This window comes from Corylus avellana, chromosome ca10 (assembly GCF_901000735.1).
Source record: "Corylus avellana chromosome ca10, CavTom2PMs-1.0".
Classification (NCBI taxonomy): domain Eukaryota; kingdom Viridiplantae; phylum Streptophyta; class Magnoliopsida; order Fagales; family Betulaceae; genus Corylus; species Corylus avellana.
In genome coordinates this window covers 8,434,935-8,458,281 of record NC_081550.1, presented here as the reverse complement: position 1 = coordinate 8,458,281, position 23,347 = coordinate 8,434,935, and the positions used below count along the sequence as shown (strand labels likewise).

Sequence of the window (23,347 nt, the reverse complement as noted above, 5' to 3'; positions counted from 1 at the left end):
TCACCTCTGCTTGGAAATATTTTTAGCAGGCGAAGGTTTCTTGCTTTTCCATTCTTTGCCTGTGGCTCTGAGTGCTTTTTTCATTTTATTTTGTTTTACTATTAATGACAACAAAATTAATGAAGCACCAATATCTTAAGCATGGATATGTTGTAGGTTTAAAGCTAGTGGTGAAACAGTGCTTTGGAGGAGATTAAGTCTATTTTTCAAGACATTGTATCTTTGAACAACTGCTTTTATTTCTCCTTCGGTGATTAGTTATTATATATATATATTTTTTTAAAAAAAAGTTGTTATGATTTTTTTTTTTAATCTTTTTGCCCCTTCTAGGTAGGTGGCTTCTCTTGTACACTTCTTATGTACTTGGGGACGCCTTACATTTTTAATGGTATTTCGTTTACTTTGAAACAAAAAAAAAGCTAGTGGTGAAATATTGTACCATCTTCTAGTTCAGTGCGTCATTGCTAGGGAGCTTCGATCATTGTTGTTTGGGTTTGTGTGTGCTATGCGAAGACAGTTGCTGAGGGTATTGGCTTGTTAAGAGGGCCATTTTGGTAATATCGGAGTAATATGATTTGTTTTTGTATATGGTGTATCTGGCGATTAAGAAACGATAGGACTTTTAACAGTGCCAAGCTCTGAGTTATAAAATTTTAGTTTCTATTTCTGGGGTCGCTTTATGAGTGAATAGTGGCATCTGAAATTTTCTCTCTTTTGTTAGACTTCTTGGATTTGTTAAATCTTTTGATTTAGCTTTGTTTTGCCTCTTTCTGTTTTAGGCATTTCTCTTGTACTGCCCACGTACTAGGACTTTTTACTCCTATGTGCTAAATAATTCCACTACTTATCTTTTAAAAAAAAAGCCTCCTGTGCATCAAAGATGTGAAGCATGTTTGGTTCTTTTGTGGCTTCTATGTAGTATTCCATCTGTAATTGGCAAGAGCGCAAGAAATTTGGTATTGGCTATGAGCATTTTCATAATTTTCTTTTCTTGTTTTAATTGTGTGAAAATGTGTTCATGTAAAAAACTTCTATTGTATGGGTTTTTATTGATAATTCTGCATGATTCTTTCAGGATGCCAAGAAGGGGGTGTTGTTCATTGATTTTCCTCCTGTACTTCAACTGCAGCTGAAACGGTTTGAATATGATTTTATGCGGGACACAATGGTGAAGGTCTGTAGTCAAATATATATAATTTTTTCTTTGTACCCATTCATTTATTTACGAGGGTTATGAATTTGTGTTACCCAACTAACTTTTTTGACTAAAAAATAGTTGAAACTTTTAGCTCTAAACTCTACCATGAGGTTTGCTAGCTGTATTTTAATTAGTATGTGTGTTATTTGTGAATTAAAAAAACCATATGTTTTGCATTTAAGCTCTAAACTCTATTGCATTATGATATTACTTTATTTTGAGTGCTGAACTTCATCATTAATGTCATGGGTTCATTTGTACCATTATATACGAATTTCTTGAGTCTTGAATTACTAGCTTGGCTAAGACAGTTGGGTTGTTGGATTTAGGCAAGGGAAGGTTGAGATAGGTAAATATAACATTCACTCTTGCTGTTCATGGGGTTCAAAGCTTTTCTCTTTAATTCTTGTTGTGCATGTAATTGATAGATTCTGTTGTGATTCGCCATAATGAATCTCAACTTCAGCTTGGAAAAGTTAAGATTGATATAATTCATAAATTAGAAATGGTATAATGAAAAATGACTACAAGCAGTTGTCTAGCAAACTGCAGGATGTGTAGGTTATATTTTATCGTTTCTTTTGCTGAAGTTAGAATCTAGATGGTGATATAACTGCATTGTTGTTATTTTTGTTTCTTTTTTCTTGCTATAACATAGTTGGTAAATTTATTTGAAGAGATTAAATTGGACAAAAGCTTGATTTGTGCTAAATGATGAAGCATAATCAATGTAGAAACAAAAATAAAAAGAGAATACATATGTATTAAAGATGAAATGTATGACAAGTGAAGATTCTAGATATTTACTCATGCAGAGTCATTATGGTGGTTGTTTTGTTGTGGTCTTCCGTACCAAGAGTCTTGATTTCTGTATTTTTCCCCATGCAAAGAAATTGAAGAATTTCAAAGATGAAGAATATGACTATCAATGTCCAATTTCAACTGAATTGAAGGAGCTGATTAGTTCTTGGGAGAAAATTAAGGGAAAAAAAAGAAGGAAAATTCCTAGAAAATGGCTTCTTTTCTATAAACCAGTTGGTGGTGTATTAAATATTTGCATGAAAATGTGATGGTCATACTTATCAAAAAAAAAAAATGAAAATGTGATGGTCATATATTCATCATTCTCCGCACCATTCTTGGCAGTTCTCTTCTATACTTAAATCATTTTTAGTTTGCACTCCTTTTTCTTTTCTCCTGGTGTGATTCAGACATGCTTCTTAGTACTGATATGTACAGAAGTGGCTTGATGATGATGTTCCTTTATGATGTTAAGACTCATACCAATGAACCTTTCTTTTTCACAATTCTTTTAAGCCACCAATGATAGTTGGATCTGGTAATTGGTTTGTTCTAACCTGATGGGTGCTCAAACGTTTTATGCAAAAGGCAGGACCTGCTTTTTAAATTAAAAGGCTCTTTTTTTGTTTTTTGTTTTTTTTGTTTAAGCTTGACAAGGGCCTTTTTAAAAATGTTTTAAGTGTAGGGGCTGTTCAATTCCACATTGCCTTGGGTTTATTAGGAAGTAGGATTTTCATTTGTTTTTTAATGAACAATAATTTATTGAAGAAGAAGAAAGTCTCGTACACAAAAATTATACAAGAGAAGCAACCACCCTAATGGGGTCAAAAAAGTAAAAGTTAATGAGATCTGCAAGACTTGAGGAAGAGAGATTAGGAACAAAAGGTACAACCCAATCTAAAAGGGAGCTTAAGAAGGAGGATTTTTAGTTGTAGCACATTAGACTTGCAGTCTTTGGAAAGACGTCGATTTGTTTCTCTCCAAATGCTCCACATTAATAAAGTAGGGATGTCTTTTCATATAGCCTCTTTGGATTTTCTCCTCCTTTCCAACTTATCAAAAAAAAAAAAAAGAATATTGCTAGGCATGGCCCATGAGACTCCAAACAAAATGAGTCCTAGGTGCCATATCTCGCAAGTAAACTCACTGTGAATGAGAAGGTGGTTTACTGTCTCCTCGCTCTTCTTGCAAAGACAAGATGATGTAGGACAATATTTACCTTTATTTTCGGTAAAAACGAAAATAAAGAAAATATAAAAAGTAATATCGGAGCAGCGCCGCTTGATCAAAATTTTATCTATTCTCAGACATTGGAAGTACAAAAGGAAAGATTGTCATGATTCCCGTTGATTGTCAATTTTATTAGGACTTTATTTCCTTTCCTTAATAGGGTTAGATTTGCTTTAATTATTTTTCTTTCCTTACTAGGATTAGGTTTATTATTGTTATTAGGATTATGTTTACTTTTCTACTAAGATTAGATTTACTTTCTCTGCTAGAAGTAGGTTTGCTTTTTCTCCAAGGTTTCTCTTCTATAAATAGGCTAGCCTATTATGTAAAACTTAATCAATTGAATTATTATAAAATCAAAGAATTCTCTCTCAAATATTCTGCGGAGTTTTATCCTTCTTTTAGTCTGCGGGCTTGTTTTATCTTTTTGGGTAGAAGATGAAGACGCTTTTCTTTGCAGAATCAAAGATGCTGTTCTTTGATTAGTTACCTAAGTCTTTCACTACGTCAGTTGGTATCAGAGTAGGCTTTATCCTGATTATGGCCAATCAGCGCAACGGTGACAAACTTCTCTAACAATGCTGCTTGTAGGGGAGGGGCTTTTTTGAGAGCCAAATTCATGGGGGATCCGAGCCGGCGTAATCCGGATTCGATGGCCAACTTATACTACAACAACAACTTCTATAACGACGCCGTTCGTGAGAGAGATGTTTCGAGATCCAACTACTAGCAATACATCAAGCGATCAGAGGCTCCTTGGAGAACCGAATTCCAAGAGTTCAAGTAGACTATGCACGCCATGCAACAGGAGATGCGCCAGATGCGGGAAACGTTGGAACGCATGCACATAGGTTCCCATTGGAATCACAGGGACAATAATGCTAAAGATGACTATGGGATCCGAGGCAAACCCGTTCACTATCCTTATGTTGACAGATTCCTTGACGATCACGTAAGCCATAGTCGACATGTCCGTAACCGTATTCATAAATCTACAAATAGGTACTCCGTATATGAAGAGAATATTAATTATGGTGAAAAGGATATTGAGGCTGTTAATTTGGAGCTGCCGTTTGAGAAAGAATTTGTGCAGCCACAACTATTTGTTCCAACAACTACATCAGTGGAAGAACAACCACCACCTCCCTCCAACACATGTGCAACTCATCATGATCACCACAAAAATTGCGATCCTTTGGAAGATAACGGTGAAGTTGAAGATGACGTCCATGAAGAAATTGTTGGGAAAATTTTTATGGAAAAGGATGAAAATGATAAAATGTGTGAAATCTATGTAGATTTCTCCAAATATATTTCTGCGGAGGAGTTGCGCGTGCCATGTCCCAAAGAAAACTCGAGGACGAGTTTTTTTCAAGTGGGGGTGTTTGATGTAGGATGATATTTATCTTTATTTTTGGTAAAAATGAAAATAGAGAAAATATAAAAAATAATATCGGAGTAGCGCCGCTTGATCAAAATTTTATCCATTCTCAGACAATGGATGTACAAAAGGAAAGATTGTCACGATTCCCGCTGATTGTCAATTTTATTAGGATTTTATTTCATTTCCTTAATAGGGTTAGATTTGTTTTAATTATTTTCCTTTCCTTATTAGGATTAGGTTTACTATTGTTACTAGGATTATGTTTACTTTTCTACTAAGATTAGATTTACTTTCTCTATTAGAATTAGGTTTACTTTTTCTCCAAGGATTTCTCTTCTATAAATAGGCTAGCCTATTATGTAAAACCCAATCAATTGAATTATTATCAAATCAGAGAATTCTCTCTCAAATACTCTGTGGAGTTTTATCCTTCTTTTAGCCTGCGGGCCTATTTTATCTTTTTGGGTAGAAGACGAAGACGCTTCTCCTTGCAGAATAAAAAATGCCGCTCTTTGATTAGTTTCCTTAGTCTTTCGCTATGTCACAAGACCAATTGGCAAGAGTAAGACCTTGCCTCCAAAGGTTATCAATTGTAAGAATTTTACCCAAAGCTGCCGCCCAAGTGAAGAAAGCATTACGAGGTGGAGCCTTCACCTCCTAATTGCTCTAGACAGCATCCTACTAAGAGCCTGTATGACATTCACGAAAAGGAGAGGCGAAAGTGGGTCCCCTTGACAAATGCCCCTGGAGCTAGCAAAGAAACCATGCGGGCTGTTGTTTACGGGCTGTGGATATACAGGAGAATATCCATTTCCTCCATTTTGAACCAAAGCCAAGTGTCCTAGAAGATAGGAGAGGAACTCCCGGTTGGCATGGTCATAAGCTTTTTCCTAGTCCAGCTTGCACAACACACCGGGAATTCTAGATTTCAGTCTACCGTCCAGACATTCATTAGCTATAAGAACTGAATCTAGAATTTGCCTCCCCTTAAAATAACTTTATGATTATTAGACATGAGTGGGCCCAACACCTGTTTCATTCTAATATCAAGAACCTTAGCCAAAGTCTTGTAGACACTTCCCACTGGGCTAATAGGTTTGAAATCCTTTACTTCCAACTTCCTAGTTTTTTTTAGTAATAAGGGCAATGAAAATAGTATTTAGGCTCTTCTTGAACAAGCCATGTTCATGAAAATTATGGAAGATGCGCTTAAGATCATCCTTCACTATTGCCCTACACGATTGGAAAGTGATAATAGTGAATCCATCCGGCCTAGGAGCTTTATCACCATCCATACTAAGCAATGCCTAATGGACTTGCTCCCCTTGAAATGGCCTCTCCAACCAATCCGCATCTCCAACATGTAGCAAGGGAAACTCAAAACCATCTAATTTGGGCTGCCAAGGAGTTATTTCTGTAAAAAGATTCTTGTAATATTGATTGTATGATTGATCACCTCTTGATTGGAGGTGTCCAAACCATCAATGCTAAGATTGGAGATAAAGTTGTCCGAAAAAAGAGTAAGTCATCGAAAAAAAGAGTGTTGTTTGAGCTGTAACATGCAAGTTGGATAGGGAGTCAGCCGTGGGACTTTATGTTGCTTAAGTGGACTTGGAAGATTGATAATTTTTCAGGGAAATATCATGAACTTGTAGAAGATGCTTCTTGTCCTCTTTGTGACATGTACCCCCAAAAAGTTCCAGCAAGACAGAATCTGATATGAGATTAGTGTCAACAATTGGGGACTTGAGTGAGAGATTTCATTGTTCTGCAAGCAGCCTTGTGATTGTTTTATTTTTATTATTTAATTAATTTTACATAAATATCTAGATTGAAGGGGGAGAAAGTATTGTGTGTTTTAAATTAGCCATTTAATAGGATCTTTTATTTTTTTATTTATTTTTATTAAAGTTGTAGGCCTTGCAACTGGGAAATTCAACAGAAGTTGTGTCATGATTGCTTGATTGGCGTCCTGTTCAATTTACAAATGCCTTCCCCTATACACCATTGAAGACCACTACTTGTTGCAACTTTTATGTTGCACAAATACTTTTTGTGATATTTGTGGCCATAACTATTTTTCTGTTTTGGTTTAAAGGATAATGGTAAAATAAATGTCTTTTGTCATGCTTATGGTCTTTTGCCTGCAAGGCTAGCATCTATAGATGTTTTCAAATTGTTATTATTGTTGAGGGAGAAAGAGAGAATTGAGGTTTGTGGGTTGATAGAGAGAGTGAGAAGGAAAAAGATAGAAGGAAATGAGATGATATTGATGCATCTGGTAATCATATTCGGTTAGGTGAAACTATTTGATGTGGGTGTGGTAGGCAAAATAAATAAAGATAATATTATTATAATATGTTGGGTTGGGAAGAAAAATCAAACCAGAATTGAACCAACCAGGCAGAATTCTAGAAGTCTGAAATTAACTCAGCTCGCTAACCCCAAAAAACCCAACCCAAAGCCTTCATGGTTGGTTCAGATTCGTTGGGATCATCAGGCTGTTGGGTTATTTGCTCATTTCTAGCTCATAGGAATTAGATATTGCATTTTTCTTCTTCTTTCACTTATGTACAAAACTACATTCTTTATAGAACCGTTATGATTTTGGATGGAGAGTTGCGATACTTTTCCTCGTGTACACAATTTGACCCAATAGACTGCATATAATTCCGTGACATTAACATTCAAATTCACTTCTTTTTGTGTAGATAAATGACCGTTATGAGTTCCCATTGCAACTGGACCTTGATCGTGAGAATGGCAAATATTTATCACCTGATGCTGATAGAAGTGTTCGTAATCTTTACATGCTTCATAGGTATAATAATGTTAATTTTCTTGCTCTTTGACATTTATGAGTATCTGTTTTGTCTAAGCATGTTTCCCAGCCGGAGTTTGGCTTGCCTCCAATGAAAAATGAGATCCTCTTCTTCAAAAATAAATGGTGAAGATTGCCTTCAGCAAAAAATTAATTGGAGTTCCTCCCCAATCTTGCAATGTCCACTGTTAATTTTTGCAAAGGAGATCTCCTATGGAGGCAAGCCAAACTCTCCCAGTTGAGCTCTGTGGTGATTTCTCTTCTACATGGTATTTATAATGGTGATGTTTTTTAACTGGTACTTTGATCGATAGGGAAGAGATGTGCAGCTTTATGTTATGTTTATTACATCTAAACATACTTGTCATACATCTAAACATACTCTCCCAGTTGAGCTCTGTGGTGATTTCTCTTCTACATGGTATTTATAATGGTGATGTTTTTTAACTGGTACTTTGATCGATAGAGAAGAGATGTGCAGCTTTATGTTATGTTTATTACATCTAAACATACTTGTCATACATCATGGGGGAAGTGTTTTGCATCTTTTGATGCATAATTACTGTAAGCGGAGAGGCCAAAGTATATTTTTCAGATGATAAAGTTGTACAGCAGTTTACATGGAATTTTTTTATTACCTTATTTTATTTTATTTAATTTTAATTTTATTTTTTTTAACACTTATCAAAGAAAAGGGGGATTTTTTTAATCAGTTTTTTTTCTAGGTTGGTGCTGCTGTACGTTGCTTATGTTGCACATTGATTGTAATAAGAAAAGTTGGTCCATATTAATTCTTTTTTTTGATAAGTAATGAGAATATTATTGAAAAAAGCGCAGAGGGGCGCAACTCTAATGCAGAAGATATATACAATAGAAACCCCTACGGAATATATAAAGAGCACATATTCAAGAACTCATCTATAGTCGGGACCACACTACGATGATGAGCCAACACCCACAAGTGTAGCATAGATATCATATTCTTCCTCATCCCATCCACCGAACACTCCTTATCCTCAAACGTTCGAGCATTCCTCTCCCGCCAAATACACCACATGATACACAAAGGAATCATCCTCCAAATGACTTTAGAGATAACCCTACCCCCCACCTGATTCTAGCAAGACAACAAGTCAATGAACCATTGAGGCATGACCCACTTAATACCAAATAAAGTAAAAACATAGTTCCATAACTGAGTAGCCACTTCACAATGAATCAACAAATGATCTACAAACTCCCTATTCTTCTTACATATACAACACCGTTCCACTATCACAATTCTCCGCTTTTGCAAATTGTCAGAATTTTACCAAGAGCTGCAGTCCACCCAAAAAATGCCACTCTTGAAGGCACTTTAGAACGCCAAATACTCTTCCATGGAAACCCCCCACAATCTGGAATGGACAAGGCCTTTTAGAACGATTTCACCTCAAACGTACCCTTTTTAGATAAGGACCATCGAATACGGTCCGCATTACCATAAGAAACCTTACAAGAGTACAGCAATTCAAAGAAAGATGAGACCCCATCCAATTCCCAATCTTGGGCGGAGCGCACAAAAAGGACATTCCACTCAACCCTCCCATTCCTCCAACTAAAATTATCCTCCACCCACGCATCTTTGTACCTCGCAATACCAAACAAGGAAGGGAAAGCATGCTTCAACGGTTGATCATCACACCAAATATCATGCCAAAAGTGAACTTTCGCTCCCACTCCCACCTCAAACCGCACACCTTTGGCAAAAGTATCCCAACCTCTTCTAATATGCTTCCTCGACCCCACACCATAAGAACCCGACACCTCCTTCGAACACCACCCACCATCCTGATCTTCATACTTGGCTTTTATTTTTTTGTACCAAAGCGCCTCACTCTCTGTCGCATATCTCCATAACTATTTCCCCAAGAGAGAAGTTTGTCCATATTAATATGAGGCATATATGGGCTCTGATATATATATATACACACATACACTGGTGTGCTCTGTCGATTGGTTTGAGAGTGGTACTTCTGTGCTACATTTGTTCCTCATCACCCTGAAGCATATAAGATAGCGTCTTCATTCTTATAGTAGGACAAAGTGAAGGGAACAATTATATTTCATTTGGTTCCTTATTACTCTGAAACATATTGGACTTCATTATAGTAGGAGAGAGTGAAGGGAAAATTATAAGAATATGGACTGTCTGGTCAATGCAAAAATCATTCCTATACACAGATGCAACATTATTTAGACTTGTTTTATGCTTATCTTATTCCTACCATTAATTGTCTTTGATGTTCATTGTGCTTTTTGGTACTTATGTGTTTTTCTTTGCTTACAGTGTTTTGGTACACAGTGGCGGTGTGCATGGTGGACATTATTATGCCTTTATCAGGCCGACTCTTGGTGATCAGTGGTATGCATGTGTATGTGTGTGTGTGTGTGTTTTTCCCAGATTTGTGGTGCCCTTTTGTTACGCATGCATGCCACAACTCTTAATGCATCCTTAGTGTAAGCCTATATTAATCAATGATGCATGATTTTACTACGTCAACTTAAGTTTCATCACCAAGTGGTTAGCTGGAAGCAGCAAATGAGGTGTACATATATAAATGCATAACAGACACTCAGTCACGCATAAGTCAATGATAGTGCCTATATTCAGTCCATAACTTATTTCTGACTCTTATTTGATAGAATATCCCTTCCTATACTTATAAAGTTTTGGCTGGGCATCAATGTGGCTGTTGCCTGCAATGTTTTTAGAAGGGTCATGGTGTTGTAGATCTCAAGTATTTTTTGTATAGTCTAGTCAATCCTGTACCTTTTCTGTCCATCATGTGTTGAGAGTATTACTTTGTATGTGTGGTTGTTTTCTTTTCATTTAAAATGCCTGTAGAGGGTTCGGCCTCCTTGCTTCGTATGCGTCAGTTTGTTTGACTTGCCATTTCACTGTATAGAACCAATTTGTGAAGCTTAGAGATTAAACTGTGTGGTATATTTTGAAATAAAGCCATGTGGTTCATCTGTCATATAATAGGAGGTTCTATGATTCATTCTGGTTGTATGTCTGTTTTAAAAGAATTTCTTTTCCCCTGTTGGCTGTATATTTGAATTGTTGCAATATACTTTTGAGTTTTTAGTATGTATCATAATGTGTCAAATGTAAATCATATTAATAATATTCGTAGTTATTTTTTATACTTATAAAAAAAAAATATTCCTAGTTAATTTTTTTATTAGTTGTTTAGTACTGCTTTCTCTGTTCAGATGTACAGGTAGTGAGATTTTTCGTTATTTCTAAAATTTTATTGCACGCTAGGATTACAAATTAAAAACTACAGGGTTAATACTTGGTGCCACAGTCATGATCAAGAATCACTTCTATTCTACAGTTTTGTTTCCATGTTACATGAATCTGAGTGAGTTTTTGGTGTAAGCTTGATAATGAATGGGCTTAAACTCTAGAGGTGGCATAAGCTTTGGGTCCCAGTTTTCCAGTTAACAGTTTGAGTACTGTGAGTTTAAAATTTTCTTGAGATTTAATGGAACTTAAACATTAAATGTAGGATCCTTGGAGACTGAGTGCCTGACATTGCTGGTTGTTGTCAACTCTTTCTTTGTTCTATAGTTTATTATTAAGATCTACTTGGTTCAGGTACAAATTTGATGATGAAAGAGTAACAAAAGAAGATATGAAGAGGGCATTAGAGGAGCAGTATGGTGGTGAGGAAGAGGTAGTGTTTTTGTGGGCTCAACTTGTAATATTTGATATTTTATTTTTCATTTAATAATTATTCCTCACTGTTTATGATTTACCTGCCAACTTTAACAGTTACCGCAGACGACTCCTGGATTCAATAACGCTCCTTTTAAATTTACCAAATACTCAAATGCATACATGCTGGTGTATATACGTGAAAGTGACAAGGACAAAATAATCTGTAATGTGGATGAGAAGGACATTGCAGAACATCTTAGGGTAAGTTGCTGGTTTTACACTTATTTAGAGTTAACAATGAATTCAGCCTAGTTGCCAATGATCTTTGGGTCAAATGGCATCATCCATGCACAAGGGGTGGCTTGAGGTCTAAGGTTCAATCCCATACTGCTGCATGAGTTGTGTTTTCCTATAAAAAGAATGATTTGAGCCAACTCATGATGGGATTCTTGAGCTTGGCCTGTTAACTTAAAGAAGTTCAAACTGGATTAAGGTGTGATCTTTCATCTCATGAATCCTCTCGATTTAAAGTGGCTTGGTGACTGAAGCCTAGTGAGCCTAATGAATATGTAGTATTCTGCTTCTTTGTCCTCTGAAAAATTCCAGATGGTCCTCTTAAATGGACTAATTTCGTGCAAAACTTTCTTCTTTTTAGAGTCCCATTTATCTATTAAATCGTCTTTGACCAAATTGCTTTGTTTTGGAAATCAGGCCTGATTACTTTCATTGGCTTGTTCCAGGAGAGGTTGAAAAAAGAACAAGAAGAAAAAGAGCACAAAAAGAAAGAGAAGGCAGAGGCACATCTTTATACTATCATAAAGGTTGGTACTTCTAATTCAACAAACTTCAAAGCATAACTTTTCTGCATGGATGGTGGAGCATTTTTAGCTTATTACTGATTTGTATGGTTTGTGTAGGTTGCACGAGACGAAGATCTTACAGAGCAGATTGGAAGGGATATATATTTTGATCTTGTGGATCACGAAAAAGTTCGGAGCTTTCGTATTCAAAAGCAGATGCCATTTAACCTTTTTAAGGTACAAAATGGATCTACTTGAACCTGTTTCCAAATTGCCATTACCTAAGAATAGGTGTATGCAGGCCAGGTTCTAATTTTGGTGCAGTTATGTTGATTTCAAAGGCAGTGATCTGTTCCTTTTAATTTCCATGGGGATGATTTTGATTACCCTGTTCATTAAATGTGTGGAGGCAATATTTTTCAGTTTCTTTTCCCTTGAAAGTGAAAGAACATAAGTATAGACAGATATATGTTTGTATGTATTAGGTTATATATAAGGTGCCAGTTAGCTTGGTGCTATACTATGGGTTGTAAACTTGTAATCCCCTGTGCTTGAGCACTGGCTTTGTTATTTGCTTCATACCTCCTGCTTACCTACTCTCCACTTACCTATTCCCTTCCAACCTTTTAAAAAAAATTATATTTAGTAATTTTGTAATACCATGATACTGTATGATTTGTGCTTATTACTTATTATTTTATAGTTCTTATAGTGCATAATCATTACAATTTCAAGTTAGGTGGTAGCATTTCTAGATTTCTAACATCTTTAGGGTGGTTGTCTCTCTTGTACAGAATCAAGAATTTTTCTGCCACGGATAAATGCATTCTATGAACTTGAAACAATCTTACCCAATACCGATCTCAACTTTTTTGCTTGGACATTCGATATAATTTTATTCACACCACCCACTAAACTAATAGGACAGAAATCCTTAATCTCCAATGCTCCAGCTTTCTTGGGTACAAGAAAACAAAAGTAGCATTGCAACTCTTCTCAAACTTCCCTCAGCTACAAAACTCCTTGAAGCTTCCATAATGTTCTCTCTTAATACCTCCCAACACTTCTAAAAAAAGTCATAGTAAACCCGTCAGGTCCTAGAGCCTTGTCCGCATTAAAATTTCTCACCACCTCCAACACTTCACTCTCCTCAAATTTTCATTCCATCCAATTTCTTTCATCCGCATCAATTGAAAGGAATGAAATATCATCCAGGTTTGATCTCCAAGTATATTGTTCAACATACAACTATGTGTAAATGGGGTATGCCCTCTTTGGGATGGCGTCCTCTGTTTCTAGGTATGCCCGGAGAGTGAAGAATAAGATTCATAAGAACAAGTAGGTGCCTGCCGAGGTTGTGGCGGAAACTTCGGAGAAGGTGGTGGAGGGCTATTCTGAGGTGGTGCTTGATGCGGTGAAATTCGCCTTCTGTATGGGTTTCTCAGGTGACGAGAAAAGTCTTTTGAATATTTTTTTCGAAGGTCGAAGCTGAGCGTGAGCCCATTAAGGTTATTTCGAAGGTTGAAGCTGAGTGTGAGCCCATTAAGGTGAAGGGGAAGAGGGAGCTCAAGCATTTGGAATGTTCCATCAATTTTGAGGCTAGAGGACGGAGACTTTCTTCGGAGAAGTGCCAGCGCCGGCGGGGATGTTTTGGGACCGATAATGATATTTCATTTCCTATTGAGGTGCCGTAGGGGTTTTGGGTTTTTAGGGATGGTGCTGGGCGTTTGTGGTTTTAGTTCTGGATGTGGTTCCTTGTAGGGTCTTCTTGGGTTGTTTTGTTGGGCTTTGTGGTGGATTACCTATGTATACTTTCTTGTGTACTTAGAGGCGCTTTTCGCTTTTTTTGATATATACAATCTTTACTTATCAACAAAAAAAAAAAAATTCTTGATTTTGTACTAGTGGCGAGTGAGTGTTTGGATTGTAGGATTAGATATGGGGAACTATGACTATTGTGTAAATTGGACTTGGAGAAGGCCCGTGATCATGTTAATTAGGAATTTTTATTTTACTTGTTGAAGAGATATGGCTTTCGGGTGAGATGGCAGCATTGCATAACTATGGAGCAGTTTTCCATTCTCATTAATGGATCTCCGTTTGGTTTTGTTGATAGCTCATGTGGATTAAGACAAGGGGATCCATTGTCTCCTTTTTTGTTTGTGGCTGTTATGGAGGTAGTAAGTAGGATATTGTCAATTGCTGTGGATAATGGACTCTTATCAGGATTTTCAGTGGGATCAAGGAATCATTTGGAGATGATAGTATTGCATTTATTGTTTGTAGACGATACATTGATTTTTTGTGAGGCTAATTGTGAACAACTTTTTTTGTGAGTGGCTTTTTTCGTGTGGACGGCGGTGTTGGAGAAAATACTGACGATGTACAACTTACGTAAGAAGAACATTATAGTGACGGAATGGTGTTGTATGTACAAGAAGAGTGATGAATCTATTGTTCATTTACTATTGCATTGTGAAGTTGCTATAGAGGTTTGGAATATGGTTTGTCAGCTGTTTGGTGTTAAGTGGGTGATGCCGAGTAGGTTGAAAGAATGCCTGGGAAGTTGGAGAGGACAAAGGGGTAATCGTATAGTTTTGCAAATCTGGAGAATGGCTCCTTTATGTGTAATGTGGTGCTTATGGAGAGAAAGGAATGCACGGAGTCTTGAGGGCCGTGAACTTAGAATTACAGAGTTGAAGAAAATGGTGCTTCAAACACTTTTCTCATGGAGAGTTTTGTGGCATTCTTCGCAAGTTTCAATGCTTGCAGAATTCCTAGATTTATGTGCGTCATTTTCAAATTAAAAGTTTGTATGTGTGGGCTTTTTTTGTATACTTCCTGTGTACATGGGCTGTTCCCCTTGCGCTTTTAATAAATTAATATTACCGGTCAAAAAACAATTGTGAACAACTTTGTAACTTGCAGTGCTTTCTCTTTTGTGAACAACTTTGTAACTTGCAGTTCTTTCTCTTATGTTTCGAAGCCTTCTTGGGGTTGAAGATAAATTTGTCCTAGTCAGAGATAGTTCCTACAGGCGATGTGGGTGATGTGGAGGGTATGGAGAGCATTCTTGGGTGTAGAGTGGCTTCATTGCCAATGAAATATTTGGGTCTTTCTTTGGGGGTTTCTTACTAAGCTTCTATCATGGAATGACATTATTGAGAAAATGGAACATAGGTTGGTAGGGTGGAAGAGGCTTTATCTTTCTAAGGGAGGCATGTTGACTTTGATAAAAAACGCTATGTCTAATTTATCGACATATTATTTGTCTCTTTTACCTATTCCGGTAGGAGTGGCTAATAGATTGGAAAAACTTCATAAGGAATTTTATTTGGGGTGGGGGGTATTGGCGATGAGTTTAAGTTTCATTTAGTGAAGTGGTTGAAAATGTGTACTCCGATAACTTCAGGGGGTATAGGGGTAAAAAAATTGATTCAGTTTAACTGAGCCTTTCTAGGTCATTGGTTGTGGTTGTATGCTACGCAGGGGGAGGCTATGTGTAAATTGGTTGTGGCCACTAAGTATTATAGCTTGAGGGGAGGTTGCGGGGCTCTATGGTGTGGAGTGTGGAAATGTATAAGGGGAGGGGGTGGGAAGGTTTTTCTAAATTGATTAGATATGAGGTGGGATATGGATCTACAATATGGTTTTGGCATGATTTATGGTGTGGGGAGTAGCCTTTGAAGCTTTCCTATCCAGAATTATTTAGTATTGCACGTTGTAAGGATGCTTGGGTGGTGGATCATATGGAGTTCCGTAATAAAAATATTCATTGAAATATTTTCTTTACAAGACCTGTGCATGATTGGGAAGTGGAAGTGGTCTTTGCTTTCTTTGAGTTGTATTCTCAAAGAGTAAGGTAAGGATAAAATTTGTTGGATTCCTTCTAAAAAGAAATTGTTCGAAGTGAAGACTTACTATCATGTGTTATCTACTTTGGTAAGTTCCCCTGTTCCTTGGTAGAGTATTTCGAAAGTTAAGTCTCTCTCAAAAGTGGCATTCTTTGTGTGGACTATGGTTTTAGAGAAAAGAGGAATGTTATAGTAATGAATTAGTGTTGTATGTGTACGAAAAGTGAGGAATTTATTGATCTCCTTCATTTTGAGATTGTTAGAGAATTATGGAGTTTGTTTTTCATTTTGTTTCGTGTTGCATGGGTTATGCCTCGGAGGGTGAGAGAGTTGGTGAGTTAGTGAGGACAAAAGGGACACCGTATTGCTTTGGAAATGTGAAGGTTGACTCATTTATGTTTAATGTGCTGTATTTGGAGAGAGCAAAATGTAAAGAGCTTTGAAGATAGTGAGACTGTGATGTTAGAGTTGAAAAAGTTATTGTTCCAATCCCCTTGCACATGGGTAGGAGTGTGCAATAGTTTACCCATTTCTAATTTCTTTAATTTTTTGGAGTTTTGTTCTTTTCCATATATTAGGGATTCTCTCGTATACCTCCTCTGTAGTAGGGCTCTCCTATGCGCTTTTAATGAATTTGAATTATATATCATAAAAGTTTTTGATGTGATATAATGGTGAGAAGTGCTTTTTGGTGGGGGTACACATTTGAGATTTATTTTTATTTTAATTTTATTTTATTTTTTTATTATTTATTTATTTTTCTATTGGCCCCACTTTATAAAATTGTTTGCTTATGTTTTCAAAGAAACAAATGCTAAACATGCTTATTTTTGAGAAATACAAGTGTAAAGCTGACTTATATACATATATCAAAATGAAAGAGTCCATGTGGTCACTCTTAGCAGAGGAGAGGGGTGGCTTCATGGCTATCCCGATCTAGTCAGGTTGGCCGCATGGCCACCCTTTTCCGACAAAGGTGAGGTAGTTGTGTGGCCACTGCTCTCTACCTCTCTTTAATCTTTTTTTTTTTTTTTTTTTTCTAAACATTTGTTGCAGCTGAAAATTTTAGCACCGGTTTTCTCAAGATATTCTTTTAAGGTGTAAATGGCTTTCTAGGTTTTGAGAAAAGTATGTTTTTTGGTTTGAATACAAAAATGTTTTCAAAACTGTTACCAAATGAGGCTGAAAAAAAACATTTTCTTACCCATTTTTCTCAGATAAAGTAGGATCCTGGGTGGTAACCTCTGGATATGGGTGTAATTTGTAGCATTTTTGCTTATAGTGGGGGTCCAAGCATGGACGCTGCACACTGCACTTGATAGCCCACGTACTCAACATTATTTTGTTTCCTTTAAAGTTTCAAGAGGTGCTATGGTGTGTCAGTGATTCTAACTAACATTCATAAAGACATTTCTTTTTGTAATATTGATGAACGTAAGGTTTTCAGAGGAGAGTTATCAGCTACATGTAGAGAGTGGTTATAAAAATGCACTTGAATATACAGGATAGTTTGGAGTATTCAGCCAGCAAAAAAGTTTGTGGTTGTAATTGTCTGATGATTGTGCTCCTTGTTCGAAGTGCTAGAGTATACATGACACGATTTCCCAATTCCAGTGTCAGTTTACATTTATTTTCGGTTTTGAATGATGGCGTATTTGTTGCATATATCATAACAATGCTTGTGTTTTTCAGGTTTGTTAACTTTTTTTTTTTGTAGTTATATTTTTGACTTATAAATATGGTGCATGCAGGAGGAGGTCGCTAGAGACTTTGGTATACCGGTGCAGTTCCAGCGTTTTTGGCTGTGGGCAAAGCGGCAAAACCACACTTATCGCCCAAACCGGCCATTGACACCTATGGAGGAAACTCAAACGGTAAATTTGTTTTGCTTGCTTATTTTTATTTGTGTGGTCTGTGTTAACATTTTTTTTTGAAGATTTTTTGCTAGAAAGGCTTTGATGTGACATCGATTTGTTCTGATGCTTTTAGCAACGAAAACGCTGTATCTTTTAGCTTATACTATACCTTTGTCTTCATGTTGTTTTATGTGCAAACATGTTGATTTGAATTGGTGACTAATATCCTCACCTCCTCATCTTGGGTAATAGGCATGGTTGTTTGTTTCAGTTGGCTGAGGAATACTACTTTACTGCACTTATGTTGGTTGCTTTTTGGATCCCCTCCAAGTCCTTAGCTCTTTCTCTCTCTCCCCTTAGTTGTCTGTTGAGTTCTTTGGCAACGATTATTATTATTTTTCCTGGTTTCTTGTAATGGGTTATTAGAGTTGGCTCTATGTGGAAGCTAAGGCATTTGAGTTCGTTTGGAAGTATCAGTCTTACGAGTGTATGCATGGAGCAAGTGCCTCGTGCACTTTGTCCCTGGGTAGAGTGAGTGTGAATTGGTTGTTGGCTATCATGGAAGATTTGCTTCATGCAGAGTTTCTGAATCCCTCTAGGGTGGGCTCCAATGCATTTATTGCTCAATGGCGTGCAAATAAATTTGGACGTTATGTGGCTGTCGTGGAATATGGAGGTGGTGGTCAGAGGTCTTTGTGGAGGTGGTGGGGTATGGACCGTATGGTCCAGATTTGTTCTTGAGCTATGGAAGATTCTAGAAATATTCTAGACTTCTTTTAGTGATGGTCAGAAAGTTAAAAACACCATTCATTCTGGGATACCCCAAGGTTGGTACTCATCTGGTCGTTTGTATGTTCAATGATGTCTTTGGCGCTAGTGGTGTATGCGCTGACTTTAGTCAAGAGGTCATATGTCGAGGCCTTGGCTGGCCAGAGAAGTGTGAAAGAATCCATGTCATGCATGGAGGACAATGCCATGCACATTGTTGCAATGTCGTAGGTTCAAATGGTTATCAGGCATGGAGTGCCTAGGGGTGCCTCAAATCCCATGTTTTACGCTAGTATTGGTGCAGATAGTTGGGAGTGGTTTGAGGGGTGCAAAGGACATCATTGGGATCCTTTGAAATTTGAGTAAAGAACTGGAAATTTTAAGAGCGGAAGTGGACCGGGTAGTTGAGCAGTTGGATGTGGGCTTGGAGTCAATTGAGCCGGAGAGTTATATTACTGCGAAACTGGCCATGCAAGCAATGAGGGTCCAGCACTCTCAAAAGCCACTTGATGAAGCACAAGGCCCAAAATCGTTGGGCCAACCTAACTTTGGTAATAATAAGAGTAATGGCTCGAGCGCCCTACGAGTAAACGAGCAGTTTGGCCCAGGATTGGGCCCACTCTCAAGTTGATGATTAAGGTGTGGGATGGGTCTTCTTCTTGGAAGGGCCTGGATGCGGGCACGGGCCCTGTGGGTGTGGGTGTGAGCTTCGCCCAATCTGTTGGATTGCTGATATTCTCATCTTGTCTTGATGATCTTTGTGTTTGTGTGGGCAGCTGCTCAGAAGAGGCGTTAGGGCTTCTTTGGGGGGTGCAAACATTGTCACTGCTCTTGTTGGTGGCCCTTTGTTGATGGAGGCAGCATCAGATGCCTAGTCACAATCGCTCTCTCACTCCCACCTTAGGAAATCATTGGTGATGAGGTTTTGACGGTTGTTCGCAGCTCTGAAATCCTCGATATGGATGTTCGTGGTGACAAACCCAATTCTAGAGGCACATCTCAATTATGCCGGCTGATTGACTCTAGTGAACATACTGATTTCGACAATGTGCTCTTGAGAATTGGTGGACTGGTTGCTAAAATGGTGGATTCAGCACCAGAAAAGCCTTATGCTTCTACTTTGTGCCCTTTTCGTGATGAGGCCGATTCTAAGTCTCTAGATGGGCAATTCTAGTAAAAGGGGGGGAAGCAGATTTCCTTGCTGGATTTTCTTCCCTATCCAATGCCTTTCTTCTTTGAGAAGTTGGGGGGAGGTAGTGTTAGTGCTGATAAGGGGAAAGGAATTGTATCTTATGTTGTGGCTGGGAGTGATGTCGGTAGTACCTTGAATTTTAGGGTAGTGGAGTGTTGTGGGTTAGATTGTGAGAATTATATACATCCAGTATAACTCTCCTTGGGGCGAGTCAATTTTCCGTGAGCCAATTAATGTTTGCCCCTGCAGTTTCTGAGCCGGTTGGTTTTTCTAGACAAGAAACTTCGGAGGAGGTAAAATAGAAGATCAAAGGTTTTTGTATTTTTTTGGGTATGCCTTGTGATAAACTTGAAAAGGAGATTATTGCTCCTTTTGCTACTATGGAAGCTAGTCGCAACATGGATGTTTTGAGCGAGGGTTCTTCTTCTAGATCTTCTCAGTTGATTCCTAAAGGCAAAAAAGAATTGAAAAGACTTGATTGTTCCATCAATTGTCTCTAAAGGTTTGCCATCCAAATATGGCGGTGGTTGTCTTTTGTTTCCTTATGCAGCTGAAAATTATTTCTTGAAATGTGAGAGGGCTGCATGAAGTAAATAAATGTATGCGGATTAGAAATCTCATTAAGATGATATACTGCTTTGGTTTAAGAGAGGAGAAGGTCTTAGGTTCTGTTTGTGCCGGTGCCGGCGCGTGAGGGCGCGTGTCAGTGGTTTGGTGCTATTTTCTGCTTGTACAATGATAGGGCCGAGGAGGTGGAAGGTGGAGTCCAAGGAGTTTGAGGTGTGCATTAAGGTAGGGGCATCAGGGGTGAGAATTTTTGAGAGGAGCAATAGATTCACAAGGTCCATCTTCCTTAAAAAGGATGAGCTAGCCTGGATGGTGCGAATAGTGAATGATCTGGTGGCAGTGGACAATTCTGAAGTTTTCTGGGATCAATCCACAGCTGGATACCCTAGAATTATTGCTCAGAAGTGTTCTAATAGGCATGGCTGCTTCTTGACAGTGGAGGAATTTGATGGAAGAAGACGGTGTGGCTCGATCATCATCCCTGAAGGATGTCAAGGTTTTGGGTGGGTTCGTTTCACCAAGGAAATACAAGCAGCTAACTCATCTCTTCGTGAATACCGATTGTCCAGTGAGTTTAGAGAGATTAGGGGAGAAAAGGGAGATAAGGAGGTGACGAAGCAGAGAAGTTACGCGGAGACGGTGAGACTGTCATCGAAGGCAACCCAGGAAGCATGCAATATCTGTCAAGAATAGGGTCGGCGAGGAAATACGTTTGATAAGAAGACCTTAGGCCCGAAGCAGACCCAAGTTCTGGCGATGGCTAAGGGAGGTTCGGGGGGGTTGCCGATGGAATCTGTTATGGTCCCGACGACATCTTCCTGGCCGGCGAAGTCTGCTCGAGGTCCGGTAGCGGGTGGTGTGATTGTTACGAAAACTGACGGTTGCGTGGAGATATTGCCTAGAGTTCCGGCGAGGTCAGCAAAGTCGGCGAAGAAATCTGAGCCGATGTCAGTACTTGATCGCGTGAAGGGACAGGAGGGGATGGGGTACCACGCTGGGCAGACCTACTCTGAGGTAGGCATTGAGCTCCTCAACGTGAAGGAGTGTTTGAGACGTCTGAAGAGGGAGTGTGACGTGGGTATGTGTAAGATCGATAGGGTGATTATTCAGATGAAGTCTAGTGGGCTTGGGCCGGGAGATAAGGAAGATGTGGATCAGTGGAAGGCTGTTTTGAAAGAAAAGGAGAAATTTGGGCCGGGAGGGAAAATTGTAAAGGCCAACAGCAGACTAAAGGTGAAGAAAAAGGTTATTTTTAAGCCCAAAGGTGTTGTGGCTTCAGCGGTGGGTTTTGGTTCTAGCCCAGCTCAATCCTCTCAAGCTGGGTTGGTTTCTACAGCGGACTCTGAGAAAGTCACGACTGGGTCGCAACTTCTCAAGCCTTCTCCGGCGTGCTTGTTGTCGGCCGATAGAGTGATATCAGGGGGAAGGGGGACTGGGTCAGCGCCGGCTAGGACTCCAAGGGTGTCTATCGGCATTTCTGTGGGGGGCGATAACGATCTCTTGGCCGGAGAGAACTCAACCCATATTCCCGGAAGCCTGGTGGAGGAGTTTCAGATCATTGATAAAGGGAAATCTCTGTTGACTTATAGGAGGAGGAAGGATGGCCGGCAGAGAAGGAGCGAGATTTTGATGGGTTCGTTAGAAGCCTCGGTGGCGGCGTCTCGGCAGCTGAAGGGGATCCTTGGACCGACGCCGGAAAATTCTCAGAGGGTGCCGGAGACGATTCTGTCGCCGGAGGACCATCAGAGGTCGCCGGAGGACCATCAGAGGACGCCGGAGAGGACTTGGGGGACCGGCGAGGCTGGGAAAGGTGCACTTTTGGCCACACGACAGTTTTTGAAGGGGAGCCCCTCTCGCCGGAAGGTTGAGTTGGCAGTGGGGGGCTGGGCTCAGCAGGTTTATCGGGGGGAGGAAATGAGTCTGGGTCCTCTGATTCAACCTGGACAGGAAAGATTGAATCGAACATCGGATTTGGATTCTTTTGAATCTGATTCAGGTATGGATGGGGTTAAAATTTCTGAAACAGTAGGGTTGGAGGATTTAGGGTCAGACACAATTTCATCCAGCTGGGTAGTTGAAAACTGCCTCAAATTTGTCCAAAAATTGGTGTTTCTGATGAGGGGAAAAAGGAAGACCTGGAGGGCTTGTTCAAAGCTATTGAAGCTTCAAGAAGGCAGTACGATTCTGATTTGGGAGGTGTTTCTGCCTATGTCCCTGCACTCAAAGGACTTGAAGAGATTGAGGAAGGTGAGAGGGTCGCTTTGGTGGATCATGAAGCTTAACATCGTAGTTTGGAATGTGAGAGGGTTGAATGCCCTCAAAAAAAGGCTGCGTATTAGGGGTCTTTTGAAAGAATGGAAGGTAGATATAGTGTGCTTGATTGAGACTAAGATGGAGACTATCTCCCGGGAGGTGATACATAGTCTTTGGGGAGGTCAACATGTGGGGTGGAAGTTTAAAGGCTCTATTGGTTTGTCGGGGGGGATGTTAATGTTGTGGGATAGGAGGGTTGTGGAGTGTAAGGAGGTCCGTGAGGGGCTTTACTCTTTGGCTTGCTCTTTCCAAAATGTGGAGGATAGTTGGGTTTGGGCGTTTGGGGGAGTGTATGGGCCAAATGAGGAAGCGGAGAGAAGGGCACTATGGGAAGAGCTGACCGGTTTGATGAGGGTGTGGGAGGTCCCTTGGTGCTTTGGCGGGGATTTTAACATTGTTCGTTTTCCTAGTGAGCGCTCCAGTGGTTCTTATTATTCTTCAAGTATGATGGCTTTCTCGGACTTCATTTCAGAGAATAATTTGGTGGATATTCCGATGATGGGGGGTCAATTTACTTGGTCCAATAATCAAGAAAATGAGAGTTGGTCGAGGATTGACCGGTTCTTGCTATCCCCGGATTGGGAAGATCACTACCCAGCAGTTTCACAAAGAAGACTTCAACGTCTGCTTTCCGATCACTTCCCTTTATTACTGGAAGGTGAGACTCCTTGTGGAGGTAAGAAGGGTTTTAAATTTGAAAATATGTGGCTCAAAGCAGAGGGTTTTGTTGATAAGGTTGCTTCTTGGTGGGGGTCGTATTCGTTTGAGGGCTTACCTAGCTTTGTGCTTGCTAATAAACTGAAATCCCTTAAAGAGGACTTGAAAAAGTGGAATGAGGAGGTTTTTGGGGATAT

The 23,347-nt window shown here is 39.1% G+C and overlaps 1 protein-coding gene across 1 annotated transcript in view; it reads left to right on the top strand.

Moving 5' to 3' along the window:
* LOC132162866 (ubiquitin C-terminal hydrolase 12-like) overlaps nucleotides 1-23,347 on the top strand; it is a 76,156-nt gene that overhangs the window by 24,997 nt on the left and 27,812 nt on the right. The window contains exons 9-16 of the mRNA XM_059573086.1: nucleotides 1,076-1,174; nucleotides 7,325-7,434; nucleotides 9,764-9,838; nucleotides 11,081-11,159; nucleotides 11,258-11,404; nucleotides 11,884-11,964; nucleotides 12,061-12,180; nucleotides 17,549-17,671. Coding sequence (XP_059429069.1) covers nucleotides 1,076-1,174; nucleotides 7,325-7,434; nucleotides 9,764-9,838; nucleotides 11,081-11,159; nucleotides 11,258-11,404; nucleotides 11,884-11,964; nucleotides 12,061-12,180; nucleotides 17,549-17,671 — 834 coding nt within the window. The remainder of the gene's footprint in view (nucleotides 1-1,075; nucleotides 1,175-7,324; nucleotides 7,435-9,763; nucleotides 9,839-11,080; nucleotides 11,160-11,257; nucleotides 11,405-11,883; nucleotides 11,965-12,060; nucleotides 12,181-17,548; nucleotides 17,672-23,347) is intronic.